General features: G+C 28.6%; 1 protein-coding gene, 1 long non-coding RNA gene and 1 pseudogene across 4 annotated transcripts; 2 read left to right on the top strand and 1 right to left on the bottom strand.

The window, feature by feature from the left end:
* The first annotated feature begins 2418 nt into the window (after positions 1 to 2418).
* LOC111028433 lies at positions 2419 to 6629 on the top strand. 2 transcript variants are annotated; one of them, XR_002603907.1, is made up of 3 exons: positions 2419 to 2935; positions 4972 to 5046; positions 6436 to 6629. It is a non-coding gene; the product is annotated as an uncharacterized LOC111028433 (long non-coding RNA). The 2 variants fall into 2 exon arrangements; XR_002603905.1 differs by having other exon boundaries at positions 2422 to 2870.
* On the bottom strand, positions 4389 to 10028 carry LOC111028302 (R3H and coiled-coil domain-containing protein 1). Of its 2 annotated transcripts, none has more exons than XM_022306930.1 (7): positions 9590 to 10028; positions 9342 to 9494; positions 6930 to 7076; positions 5792 to 6854; positions 4860 to 5097; positions 4562 to 4789; positions 4389 to 4500 (listed from the first exon to the last, which is right to left on the bottom strand). In XM_022306930.1, exons 1-7 carry the CDS (start codon positions 9697 to 9699, stop codon positions 4445 to 4447), a joined length of 1995 nt encoding a protein of 664 aa, XP_022162622.1. In that variant the 5' UTR covers positions 9700 to 10028; the 3' UTR covers positions 4389 to 4444. The 2 variants fall into 2 exon arrangements, with proteins under 2 accessions (XP_022162622.1, XP_022162696.1); XM_022307004.1 differs by having other exon boundaries at positions 9780 to 10027.
* A 1988-nt stretch (positions 10029 to 12016) lies between these two features.
* Positions 12017 to 14169, top strand: LOC111032522 (annotated as a pseudogene).
* The last annotated feature ends 1377 nt before the right edge of the window (positions 14170 to 15546 follow it).

A 15546-nucleotide genomic window follows, 5' to 3' on the forward strand; every position in this document is an offset into this window, starting at 1 on the left:
ATAACTACGTATTTCAATATCCACTACTTAATTCGTTTACTAATAATCAAAGAACTATACACAAATAGACTTTGAGACACCCGTGTGTCTTATATTTCGTAAGCCTAAACGACGTGGTTTTGTGTGATGGCTGGTGGTGGTATTGTGGGTGCGCAAAGTTTGGGAATATTATGCTTGTATGAGACATTTTTTGAGCTTATCACAGACTGTATGAAAATGAAAATAAGAAATATTTCATAAGTTATAACATAGTCTGTGAGATCTTCATTGATAGCTGTATTAATTTATGATTTGGTATGCGCAAACTTGGACACATTTTGTTCCAGGCACAGTTTAGGTACTTGTCTCGTGGGCTGGACTTTAAAATCTTAGTTAACTATAGCATCCGTCGAGGTCGTTTACTCGTTTCCAGTATTTTTAAGACCGCGTCTCATAAGTAGGTAGATACCTAGGTGTAATATGACGACGTATCAGCATTCTGCACATAGTACACATTGTACACTTTAGAATAACACATTAATATATTATAATATATTAATATTAGGTTATCACACAATACATTGTGATGGCCGATGGGCGTACCTATAATACCAATATGGTTAATATATAAATCATGATGGAATCTTCCACAGTTCCACCCGTGCAAATATGTAATAAATTAATTAATGCCTAAGCAATGGTAGGTAACTATGCATGATTATTCATAGTTATAAACAAAAATTACAGATCTTAGTCTTACAAAGAAAAACACGGCAGTCGGCAACGCCCTTTTCAATTTTAATGTGACTGTGTTTCTAAATTCTGAATTTTTTTAATTTGCAATATTTTTTTTGATCCAGGATTTTTTATGGTGGGTGCTATGTTGATAATAACGCTGTTTTATAGGCTTATAGGTACTTGCTTATCATGAACAACTTCGGGGTATTACTGAAATAATCGAAAATACATCAATTATTTCACATACAGCCGTACAGTGTACTGGAGGCTTCCTTCCTTATAGCGGTTGTATGTCGTATGTATTACCAACACTATTCGTCCAGGCGAATACAGATTAAATAATAATATATTTTTACATTTTTCGAATTATTTTTCATCCAATATAATATTTCACTATCTATTTCATTACCGTTTAACTACGATATCATTCTTTCATTAGTATACTGCACTACTGCAGACCTGCAGTATTATACTTGAGATATTGAGCAAGTTTACGGTCAACCTCATCGGTTGGTTTTAGTTTGAATTATTTATACCGAGGGTGGTGGTTGTGCGGTGTGCGAAGTTATACCCTAAAGTATGTATAGTGACGGCAAACTATATACCAAGTGTTAATTATATGGATAGAATTGGTGGAATGTAGTGTGTACTTGCGAAATTGCGATGTTCTAAAGGACACCGATTACAAATTGAGCTGTTTTTGGTGAGGGTGCAGCAGTCGCGGATCCAGAAATACTTTAGGCGGATGAGATATGCATAAAATCAATAAACTTAAATTCAGGGTTTTTTTTATATCTCAGTTATGTTTAATAAGTTGAATAACAAAGTACTAATAAACAATAAGTTATAAGAGCAATATAATATACTTCACCGAACATCTACATCGAAAAGTCCAGGACTAATCTGGAACCAATCCGTAAAGACTCGTTTCAGTGCGACGGGTTAGGTCCCATGTCACATGTGGAGCACTGGAGCATAATAATTAATAACAATCAATAGTTAAAAAGCTTAAAACCAAGTTATACTAAGTTATTTTTATATCAAGTCTTTGACCTAACTAGATAGTTATTAGTTAGTTAATTTTCCTATTTACCTAATTAACTTCTATTTTTAACTGAGTTAATATTTTTCACTATAAGCTCATAATAATGTATAATTATGTTGCACATTCACTATTTATATTGTATACTAAACGTAGTGTTTATATTGATAATTATCATGAGCATCATATTGCAATCGGTAGAGATTACATTAGCGAGTAAATAATTTGAATGTACATATGTATCAGACAGCTGACAATAAAAAAAACTATAAAATACACTTGTTATTCATATTAGTAATACACAAAAAATACTATAAGTACATATTACAATAATACAATACGTAGTACTTTAGTGCACGTATTTAGTATTTATTAACGGGTAAGATAGAATCACAATAAGTATTGTACATTTACAATTATTTTTGTCTAATTTCACTTGGGACTGAAAATGATAATGTTCGAATTATAGTGAGTCGTTCGGTTCATTACATTAAACATAGGTGTTCACTATATGAAATATTATTATTATTTTATTATTTTTTTTTATTATTGAACTTAAGACCGGCGACTAAGGCCATTAGCTGTTGTAGGGGTTATGAACTGTGGTGGGAGTAAGGTTGGTACGGTAAGTTGTTTTTACGATTGTTAGGGTTGTTACGGTAGGTAGCAAACACGTGTATGTGTGGCAAGGTTTGTTACTTACTCCCAGTCGCATTCCGCAGCCAACACGACACGCCAAGCTACAATATTATTATTATTATACTGGTTTATTTCATTATATCATTCATTAGCCAGTTGATGGTCGAAGAATAATTTGTTCTTTCAATACATATTTAAAGTTTATTGTTTTTATTAGTATAATTACACATAGCTATACAATCTAAACATTTTTTTCTTCAAAATTAATTTAGAAATATGTATTAATGTTTATTTCTAAATAAATTAAATTGTTGGAATATCAACGCAAATATCGATAAACACACATGCAATTGTCAACTACAATAAATATTTAGAAGTTCTACGGAGTGATCCAGATAGATAATTCGAACACTACCAGTTTAATGTTTACACCCCAAATGGACAATGGTGCAATTCGAACACTTTTTACAAGGTTAGCCAGATAAAGGGTGCTACTTCACATTTACTAACCTATAGATAGCACAGTAGTGCTAAAAAGTAAGAACATAGGTTAGGTTATCATGTTACTACAATTTCAAATATGAAAGTACTTGTTTTGCTTATTCCAGTGTTTTTTCATTAAATGATGTTTACTAGTTTTTCCTAATTTTTTTTTTTGTTTATTTTTTACTCTGAGACGATGTGAGAAGTAGGCACTTTGAAAACTAATTAGTTTTTGTAATCTTAGAAATTGTACTCAGTATAGGCAGATATAATACAAGAAGAATGTGGTGGTTAATCATGAGCCAGCCCTTTTTTATTATTCTCCTGAGTTTGAAGGTTATCATTTTTGAGGCTGATTTTGTTTGCTTATTTTAGTGCTTATAATTAAGTTTTTAAATGATTTTTTAATAATTTTGGCTTTTCAAGATTAATAATTCAACCATTATTCGTGGCTAATACTTAATACTGTTTAACCTTTAACTGCTTCATTATTACGGACAAAACATTTAGACCAGTGTTTCCTAACCGGTGTGCCCCAAAATGTTACGATTAACGTTAGGTTAGACGTTTATGTATAATATCAGTAATAAGTTGAAATATTTTTAATTATAATTGTAATAATATTTTTTTTATCCTAAATAAACACCATTTTAAATTGTTTATTGGTAATATACTGATATACAACTACTTTGGTATTAATAATTAATACGATGAAAAGCTACTATAAAAAAAAATATGTATACATAAATTAGTCAGTGACAAGTGTGCTTCGGCTAAATATGAGTTGGGATTGGTGTGCCGCGAAGGAAAAAGGTTGGGAAACGCTGATTTAGACCATTCACTGCTCCAGACGTACCATTACAGTCCTGTATCTTATACTTTTATAGTACAATAATTTGCAATAAACTGTACAATTCTAGGAAACTTTGGCACACATAATATTAGACTTAAATAATTAGGTCATAAATAATAGATCCTAAAATTTAGATTTAAAAAAATATTTTATTTTACATGACTTACACAGGTTGCAATGCATAAATACTGTAGCAGTGAAAAGGTTAATGTTTATTAATTAAAATTATTAATTTTAAATAATAATTGTTATTCTTATACATTTAATCGTTCAATAGACATCAATAATAGTTTTTTTGTCCAACATTGACTACCAGTCCGATGATAGTCACATCACTGCTGAACCAAAATGGTGTTAAAACTATAATTATTATTATTTACTAGAAGTAATATTATGAATTAATATAGAAAAAAAACACAAATTTATAACAAAAATTATACATCATTTAATTTGAAAACTGTTTAAAATAATTCATTGTCCTAATACTAATGTAAAAATTGGTAAAATAATTTGTTTATATATTTCTGCTGATTCCGTCAATAAATAAATATATTAAGCATATATATATATATATATATATAATAATTTGCACTCACTTTAAAAATCTACCAGATTACAGTATAAAAAAATTATGTAATGCTTAGAAAATGTTAAGTGGCGTTAAAAAAATAATTTACTATATTTTTTACACTATGGTAATGATCATGTCATCATGATTCATTGTTCCATATATTGTGTTTTTGTTGAGCATCACGAATCTTTTTCTCTAAAAAAAGAATAAACCGATAAAAATGTAAAGACCAAAATAAACAATCAATTAAAATTACCTTTAGCATTTGCCAACAATGTACGTTCAGCATTTATAAGATCTGGTGATACATTCATCTTAAGTCCTAAAGCACTACTCACTAGTCGTCTGGCCATTGCAGTACAAGTTTTAGGCCTAGTTGCTGGGAGAGGAACAACAGTAGCCGCTCTGAGTTTTGACTCTTTGGTAGCATTCTTAAGAGGCCTGGTTTTCACAAGAACTAATGGTGTGTTCAATGCTTGATCAGCTATTTAAAATATCATAATAATTAATAAACACAAAAATATTTACCTCAAAATAAATTATTTTGTTTTTACCTAATTGTGGACTTTCAAATACTGCTAATGCATGAGTATCATCCACCCAAATAATTTCAAAATGTTTTTTACGAAACGCAGCAAATTGATTCATTAGATCAATTGTTTTCAGATCAGAAGAAAAACCATACACCTCAATAACACACTCACCGTCACCTGATCGTTCTTCAATTGTTTGAAAACTACGGTAATCTTCTTTTGCACATTGTACTTGAACCTTTCCTATTGTAGAAACTAACTAAAATAAGAAAATATAATATTAAGTATTTAAGTACAATAAATGCATGCTTAGTATTATAATAGATTTTATAATATACAGATAAGTCAAAGTATAGACGTTTTGGGTGACTAAAATTATGCTGTCAGTTTCGCTGTACCCGTTTGCAGCAATGTAATTAATATTCAAAAAAACATAAATATTTTTTTTTAACAACTGACTGAAATAATAAACACATTAAGAAATTAATCCATAGGCTTTACACAATTTCAAATTTAAATCAACACATTTTTTAAAGTCCTACAGTAAGATAAGCTTAAGTAAAACGTACCACAATAAATATTTAGTGTACTGTTGTGGTTTTTGAAACATTTATCAATGTACTGGTTTTTTCCAACCTTAATGCTATGAGAATTGTGATTACAATAAAAACTATTCCGTTTTAAGTAACTTAACCAATTATTGGATAAATTATAGCAACAAGATAATATTATTGGGAAATAAATGAGTTAATAGGAGAATAGATTATTTTATTTTTAACTATTAATAATTATTAAGTTCATAATTCATTGAATAATAAGAAGTTTAAAAACAAAATATGTAATTTTTTTAAATGGTTCAATACTCATCATTATGAAGGTTAATTTAAAACAAATAGGTCAAAAAATTAGGCTGCATAACTTATTTGTTTGTTTTATAAGATAAAATAACTTACTTCTTTCATAAGTAATGGATGTATATAATCATCCTCCTTATCATACATATCTTCCCAGCTACATTCATCTACATCTAAAATCTTTTTCTTTTTTTTTTTCTTTTCATTTTTCTTTTCATTAATGTCAAGAATTTCTAGAGACTTATTAATTAACACTGGACTTTGCTGAACAGTCAACTCTTCATTTAAGTTTTTAGAATCATTTTTGTCTATACCTGTTAATGACCCACTTGTGAAACTATCATCCAAACAATAATGAGGACAGTTAATATCGTGTTCTTCTTGTAATGCTTTTTCAGGCACACTAGAAAAACAAACTTCATTTTCTTTATGCAATTCAACTGGTTGGTTATTAGACGTTTCCGAAATGTTATCATTAACTAAAACTGGATCCATTGATTCCGCAGTTTTTTGAGGCCATAGTGCATTATTAGTAGTAATACTTTCGTTAACATCTGATATTTGATAGTCAGGTAAATTAACAGTATTAACCGGTGTGGAATTTTGTATACTTATACTACTGACATTTTCACTTCCTGTTACAACACTATCACAGTTGTTAATTTTAGTTCCCACAATATTAGATTCTAATTCATTATGCTCCAAGTTAACATCTTTAATTTTAATTATTTGATTTGTTACAGATGAATTTGAATTACATTCACTTATACCTACAGAATCTGGAAGAATAGTAGAAGATACAGAATCTGAGAACTGAGATGAAACATCGTGATATGAAGTCTTAAATTCATTATTAATATCATCAATAAACATTTCATTTGATAAGTCTACAAATTTAAATGAATCTAAAGATGCTAATAAAATATTATTATGTTGATTGTGATTAAATAATGATATTGAATCCTTCATATCTTTTGAATATAATGTGTTGCTTGAATCATTTTGAGTTCTAGAATTAGCATCAAGTTTATTCGATTGAGTTGAATCTGAACTACTATTTGTACTGCTAGTTTTGGAAACAGTATTATTGGTTAATCCCCTAAGTGCTTTAGGTATATAAATAGGTATATCTGGCCTTTTACATTGTTTACGCTGATGGGATCTATAAAAATGTACACAATAATTTAAAATATAAACTAGAAATTACCATTAAAATAATGAATGAACTTCACATTACCTTGTACTTGGATTTAATGTTTTAGGTTTAAGTGACTGAAATAATCTTTCTTGGGCCTTCCTTTCGTTAGGAGTTCTATATGCTCGATGTATGCTAGAATTATTTTCACCATGCATTTCAGCATCATCCAGCTCTGTTTCACAAAGCCTATGAAAAAATTTTTATTACATTTTAAAATATTTGTTTGGCAGTACATTAACTATTAACACTTTCAGGTTTAAAAATAACAAATAGAAAAATATTTTAATATTGATACAATAATTAGGCATATACATAATGCAGTAGCATGAGCCAGGCCCACCCCTGGTAGAAAACCAAATTTGTGCCATCTCATCCTATTTTTTTTTCTACTACCACAAAATGCTCATAATTTAAAAAAAAATGCTCTGTTGATTGTAGCACAAGTATATCTTTATTTTATAATTAAGTATAAAAATTGCTTTAGCATGTATTATAATTAAATAATAACAAACTAAAAAAAATGCTCTGAATAATAATACATTTATCCTTTATTTTATTAAATATAAACATTTTTATCTTATGATTTATTACTAATAAAAAATAATTTTTTTAAATTTAACTTTCTAGAATAAAGAAAATAATATGAAATATTGATATTATATCATTATCTATTTATTTAATTAATTTAACATTTAATTTATTTTTAAGCTAAAAATAAAAGATTTTATTTTTGTAAATTATCATATTTGAATTGAAAATGGTACTCAATGAAATTGGGCAACTTGTTTAATTGCACCCCTGGCAAATTCCCTCTTGCCAGTGCCTAGCTACGACCCTGCATATAAAATACAAACTAATAATATTACATATCTAATTTTATTTTATTTTACCAGAATAAAATGCTAAATAAATAATTTACAATCAAATTATATAATCAATACTGAGGTAACATAACTAACGAGATGAATATCATAATTAAGAAAAATGAAATCATTTATTTTAGCTGAGATTTACCAACTATTAATTTCCATATGGCAAACCATAATCATAATTTTAATTTATTCAGAAATTATTTTAACTAAGTAAGTACTTTTTAACTGCTTTATTATTACAATAATTAGAGGTGGCTTTTAATCTATTTTTAGAACATACTCTCCTACCCTTTTAATCATAAATTTATTTTTAAATACATCTTTCTACTTTTCCAATTTTAAATTTAAATATTACGATTAGAAAATGATTAGATTATTATAACCACAATAGCATAAAAAAGATTTCTTAGAAAAAGTTTAATTTACAATGTTTATACATTACAATATAGGATGGAAATCAAATATTTAATTTAAGCTTTCTTAAACATTAAAAATAAAACCTAAGAAAGTGCTACCCATTGGTTTGTTGTCTCCATCTTACAAACGTACAATATATAACATTTTGGTTCACTAGTTTTAATAGTGTGCTGTTAGTTTTTAAATTAAGCACAATTGACATAAGATAAGAACTTTTAACTTTTTTATAACTTTTGACTTTTAGATAAGAACATTACCAGTGCTTAAATGTCGACTTTTATCGATATTTAAATTTAAATAAATTCTATAAATTTAATATTAAATTTTCAAGCATGATATGAGCATTTTTAATGTATTATTTTTCACATACCCATATCTTGCTTGAAAATTAAAATATCAAAAAAATCACCAATGCTTAAGCACAAATAATGTTCTTACCTAAAATTTTGATAACAGGCTAATTCACTCTTATATCAAAACTTACAACACACTATTGAAACCAGTGAATAGAAATTTGCAATATAGTATGTGTAGAACAACAAATGCATAGGTGTCCTCTTGTAGTGTCACAGTTAGTACATCACTCAATAAAGCACTTAATTGAGGCTTTGTCCAGGACATAAAAGCTAAACTTATTTTAGTACAGGAAAACTGACCCATGGAATACAATTATTCTACCAGTTTCAAGTGCAAGTTATTTTTTTAGCATAAAACACCAAATTGTCATGGGATTTATAATGAAACATTAAAACTATAGTGAAAATAAATTAAAATAATACAAAAACCTAAAATAATTCATCATATAATAGTTGACTAAGATTAGATTTATACAACATTTATGTATCTTCTGAGTTAATTGTCTGTGATACTATTATTAATGAGAATTTGAATCAAATCAACTTTTTTTTTCTAAACAAACAAGTACCTACAATATCTTAAAAATAATTATACTATGAATGACCCACAACATTAATGTAAAACTAGGGAAATAGAAAAAGAATATTTAACACTTTGTTTAAATATTATTAATACATAACTTCTATTAGTACTACCATAGTTTATTATACAATTTATACAGCAACAGACCAAGTTAGGATCTCTAGTTGAAAATGAGTTAAAAAGTAAGTACTAATAGCGTTTTCAATTTCAATTTTTAACTTACATTGGTTTAAGTGAAGAATGATAAACGACTGTGCGTCTTCCGTAGCTACTACCAATAGATATGGTATTCAATTCTTTAAAAAATTGTTGCACCAGAGTATGCACTAGAAAACGATTACGTGCACTTAATGGAGGGAAAATGAGTACCACATTTCTGAAACACAAACAAGAAACAAAATATCAAAAAATGTTATTACTGGAGTTTACCAATGAAGTATCCAAGGTTAATGTATTTATGCAGTTACAAACATTTTCTTTTCTAAAACGAAAGTGTTAATGTAATGGTTGACATCGGCCAAGGCTATCTCCAAAAATGAACATTCGCCTACTCGTAGGTTTAATGTATCCAACGACTCCATAAGCACATCGACGGCAGTAAACGAAAGCGTATTTTGAACATTTGTAAAAAAAATTAACTAAAAATAAAGGTTGAGCATACCGATTGCGAACTTGCGAGAATTTACTGCATTACAGACGAAGTGAGAAATGTTGAAGTTGAACAGTCTAAAAGTGTAATCAACATTTAATCTTATTGCGCTCTATGAGAGCAGTTCAGCGACGAAACACACTACACGACTACACACTAGTCTACACAGGGTCGTTGTGTCGTAGAGAAAATAAAATTATTATCGTTGTAATTTTCCATATTTCCAAACAAAAGTCTCAACTTTTAAAGCCTTGATAAGGCAGTTATCAATCATATGATTGGCTGGCGACCTTAATTTACGGGACCTCTCCGACGATTATATTATCAATTATCATAGAACAATATTATCTAACCACCACAGACACTTGTCTTAATTTCACGATTAAAGATATACCTTTAAAAGGTATATCTTTAACCGTGCTTAATTTATAAGCAACTAGATAGCCGACTTTGGTTTATCTTTGAAGACAAAATCGCAAAATATGCCTAAACGGCAATGCTTATATTTTAATGTGATAACAAAAAAACCGTAAGCCCCTTAGATATAATGTAAGTATATGGGTAAGCCCCAACCACGGATTAATATATATCAATATCAAAATATATATTAATCCGTGGCCCCAACCATAGAAAATAGATTAAGCCCCAACGGTTTTGTCATAGCGTTTTCCACCACACAGCACCGGTTGCACTGGTGCACATAATTCATGTTTCACCCAAAGATATAGATAATATCTATATATCTATATCTATATCTGTGATTTCACCTCACTACACTATCCACAGATATATAAAAATACTAGATACTAAACGACTCCCTATTCCTACAATGTAAAAATTATAAAGCCTACAAAATGGCCGAGATTCTCTTATCTAAGAGGTGAATGCTTACAAAATATGTATTATGATAAAATGATAGACCGTAATAAAGTTATGGCGGGAAACAAAACTATTAAAAAGTATTAATAATACATCGTACACATTTAGATTACAATTATAATCTTAAATTCCATTATTATTTTAGTTAATAAATAATAGCAATAGCAATATTATTTATTGTAGCAAATGAGAAATACAATGTAGATAAACATGTTAAATAAAAAAAGTTTCAAGCTTATAGAATACACACATGCTTGAATTTGGTTGATTTGAGTAAAATTCAATTTGGTTTTATTAAGAATGATTTTGATTAATACATTTTTAGTTGAGTTACCCACGCCAAAATGCAAATGCTATAACTTATAAGAATAAATTAATTATGCAAGACCGCCAAGACCTAAATAAATAATTATAATTATAATTATAATACCTAACTTATTAAGGATATATATTTATAGATTGATGTATTATACAAATTTTTATTATCATACCAATCTTTTAAAAGATGATGCACAATGATTAGCTCTCTAAAATAAGTAGGTATCTAATTAATACATTTAAGATTTTTATTGCAATGCGCCATAAGTAGTTTATTCTTTTAACAAAATGGTTTATTTTTGCTGTGTGTGACAGTGCAACAGTAAAAGAGTTGCTAATTGTGGTATCCATTTTTTTTCGTAAGTATGATTTTGAAAGTTGTTTAAATAAAATGTATAGGTACATTATCTTTTGATTTTTAGTTTTCCTTTATTAAATAAATAACAAAAAAGTGGATAGATGCAGTACAAATAAAAGGATTTGTTCCTACAAAATATAGCAGGGTATGCAGTAAACATTTCACTCACTTAGATTTTAAAAATATTAAAATATATTTACTGCATTATATCTTAGTTTGAACAATGTAAATACATTAGGAAATAGTATTTCAAAAATTATAAAGTTAAACAAATCATGAACTTAGAAAGTCTGATATTCATATGATAAATTATAAATTGATAACATTGATATCCTATATCAGTGTTGTGAAAATGTAAACATTTACCTTTTAGATAAGAAAATGTCGGCCATTTTGTGGGCTTCAAAATCATTTCAAAGTCGACTATCTAGTATTTTTATAAATCTGTGACTCCATCATTTTTCTGCACCTAGTGCATAAAGTGCATTGACAGATGCACCAGCTCCAGTCGACGGTTGGCTTTATCGTTTTCCTGGTAAAATTTATACCGTCCGATCATATCGATATAACAAATTTCACCATTGTAATTAGTTTGTATAATTATTAATTATACATTTATATGCACTTCTCTAAAATTTATAAACAGTCTTGAGCATATACAGTCATATACAGTTACACTTAGATATTATAATAATCATCATGTTTTACTTTAATGAACTATTTATCATCTAGCGAAAGTGATGACGATGAATTGATAAATTACATTATAAAGCAACCTGTTGTAAGACCCAAAATTTCTGATTTTACAAATGTTATTCACTCATACTCAGATAAACATGTATCTTCATCAATACTCATTACACATTTTTTTGTTTATTATTTTGCATTCAAATATTTAAATTTGCATTGAATAAGGGATCAAAATATGATTTATTTAACATATATTATTTTTAGTTTAAAGACAGCTTTAGAATGGAAAAGCTACAGCTTATTACATAATAAAAACCTTAGAATATTCTTCATTTTTAAAGGTTTTCTGCCAATAAATCATGTTTACGAGATGTTGCTGAACGTTTTGGTAATGGCTTACGCTTACCCCCTCAATTCCGTATCAATGAAAGAGTGATGAACTTTTTGATTGACATCTCACACAAAATTATAAATTTTGATGAAGGCATTGCTAATTTAGCTAAGGAGTTTTAAAAGGTAAGCACTGAGATATATTTCAGATCAATTTGTACACTATATTTTTAATAGGTACCTACATATTTGTAAACAATTAGTTAAGCAAATGGAATGTTTCAAAACAATCTTGATACCATTTGTAACAAGTAATAAATGATTGAACTAATGAATACTAATGATCTATGAAAAATAGTCTATTTATTAGTCTTACTGTTATACCTAAATATCTTATATCATGAATTTTACTAACAGATTTCACCAAACATTATTGTTAAAATAAATAAAGTGAATTTCCTAAAATTTACATTTACCTAATGAATATAATGTCTGTACTTAAAAAAAAATTTATAACATATGCAGTATGGATATGTAAGTGGTGGGAGGGTCAACAAGACCAGTAAGAATTAATAGTAACTAAAATAGTGAGGCCGAGGGGGTCCATGGTCCTCCCTGCAGGAACCATCGCATAGTATGTTTGGTTTAATTTTAAAAGTTAATATATCACAATTGAAGGTCAATAGTAGCTTTTATTTATTTATTTTTATTAAACTTATCTAGGTATTTAATTAATATTTTTTTAAGTTTAGGTGTCTGGAATGCCTCATGTCATTGGATGCATTGATGGGACATCTATTCCTATACGAACACCAGCTCGCAAAACTAAAAGCACTTACACAAATAGACATGACATGCCATCCATCAATTGCACTACAAGGAGTGTGTGATTACCAGAAAAAAAATGTATAGGTTTGTTTACCGGAGTACCTGGAAAGATCCACCATGCCAGAGTATTTGTTCAATCTGATCTAAGTAAAGATCTACCTGTCCACCTAGCCATGTGTGAAAAGAAGTACAATTTACTCAGTGAATGATTGAAAATATGTTTAGTCTTCTCAAGTCCCGATGTAGGCAATTTTTGCAGTTGGATCTGTCGACAAGATAACTAAATTCTTAATATCATCATGTGTACTGCATAACTTATGTATAGATATGGATGACCATATTGAATTGAGAGATGAAGAAAATGAGGAATCATTCAATGGACCTGAGGTCATTGTTTTTGAAACTGATTTGTTTCCACATATCTATTTTCCTTTTAAATTTCTTTATTGGTCCAATAAAATTCATATATTTTCCATACTTTTCCAGCATAAACTTGGTCATTCCTTCAGTAAAAATAACTTGGTGTGTGGCTTCTCTTTCATCTAAAACCCAATTTACATAGTATTAAACACACAATTAAAATATATTAATATTCACTTAAAATCTACTGTACTTTGGATTTTGGGAGAAGTTTAATTAGAACATTTGATTCTAGTAGTTGTAGCATTAGAATTTATTTTATTGAGCTTGTCTACTTCTTCATTTTCCAATTCTTCACTTATGTTATCCCAATCATAATTATAAACTAAAAATATTTGTTGGCTAAGCATACGGAAATACGGAATTAAATGCTTGGTTGGAATTTGGGCAATTTGGGGAACATATCCTATTAGAGTCTAAGTGAGGGGACGGTGCTCCACATTGTTAATGTCTATGATAAAATGTACAAGAAAACTATATACATACTTAACAAATCTTATTGGTTAGAAAAGTACTTATCTGTTGTGAAAAAGAGATAAATAGATAAATAAGATGTGTTAAAATCTTATATAAAAAAAAGTGGGAAAGTGGAAAGTGCTCTGCTGTACAGTAGGTTACAAGTGGGTCTTGTAATGTATGGTGTTAAATTTGAATTCAATGATATACAATCATTGTAAGCGAAAAACGATTTTGAGCGAAGACCTATAATATTACTAAAAGTTTCAAGTACCCATGGGAAATATTTTTAAATTACAACTAAATAACTTAAATCATTATTCTTGATTATTTAATATGTATTTCATCCACATTTTAAAATGTATGTAAAAAATAACTGAATTCATATATTTTTTACATTTTGTAGTTACAGAAAAAACTGCTTAAATGGAACCTTATTTTAAATGTTTTGAAAATTTTGTGGTGTATAAAAAATGCCAAATTAAACATTCAGTGAAAATTGCATGTATATATGGTTATTTTTTTTGGAGTTCCACTAAAAACCAAAATCAATTTTTTCAAAAATTGGTTTTGAGTAAAAATTCTAGTTTTTCCTTAATAATTGTTTGTTTGTTTTTTGTCGCTTTTGAAAACTATTAGAAATTTTCAATTTTGACTTCCTTAACGCACCAATTAAATTCACTTTCCTACCAGAAAAGTTGCTATTAGAAAAAATCGAAGCACTTTTACTTCCAAAAACCGCGATGACAGAAACAAAAATAAAAACACACTTCAATGTAAAATTAATACATTCATCGCTCCGCTCAAAATCTAAAATAGATCATTATAAATAATAAAATAAATTTAGTTTACCTCGTTGGAATTGAAACTGAAATTTGAACACCTTTGTTTTTGAGTTCTTCCACATTTAGTTCAATAATATCGAGGCTGGCTTAAGTCAAAGTAAAATATATGTAATATGCTTACGCTTACCAGCTTGCTGTATATAATCTAAAGCAGATTCTTCTAAGTCGAACAAACATGTTTGGAGGCCTAACACATGACCATTGATATCGATTTGTAAATTATGAGTAGCCATTTTATAATTATATACAAGTACACAACTTCAAACGTATAATATTATAGAGTAGGCAGTAGTAGACGGCAGTTGTAGGCCGTAAAGTCGAAATAATTTAATAATGAATACCTACCAGAGTACCAGCTACCACGATTGTAAACTACAAGTTCAATTAATAACAATTTGAAATTAAAAATAATAATTAAAGCGCGGGTTTTTCCAAATCATTATCATTATTCATTATCAGCTGTCACACGGTGAAAATGATAACGAGGTTGTCAAGATTTTCAAGAAGAAAAATTCGATGCGTATCGATACGGAATAGTTACGTACCACCTCGTATCGAAGTCCGAGTCCGATACGGGTCGGTACGAATCGCTTGTATACTGCACGTGTAACATCTTCAACGCTCAAAATAGACCCGATACGTACCGATACACTCC

The sequence above is a fragment of the Myzus persicae genome, unplaced genomic scaffold (assembly GCF_001856785.1).
Source record: "Myzus persicae strain clone G006 unplaced genomic scaffold, MPER_G0061.0, whole genome shotgun sequence".
Classification (NCBI taxonomy): Eukaryota; Metazoa; Arthropoda; class Insecta; order Hemiptera; family Aphididae; genus Myzus; species Myzus persicae.

Coding starts and splice junctions, on each gene's coding strand:
- LOC111028302 (XM_022306930.1), bottom strand. CDS start 9,699: ATGGAGTCGTTGGATACATTAAACCTACGAGTAGGCGAATGTTCATTT. Junction 9,495..9,589: donor TTCGTTTTAGAAAAGAAAAT/GTTTGTAACTGC, acceptor TTTGTGTTTCAG/AAATGTGGTACTCATTTTCC. Junction 5,098..5,791: donor ATCCATTACTTATGAAAGAA/GTAAGTTATTTT, acceptor TTCTTATTTTAG/TTAGTTTCTACAATAGGAAA.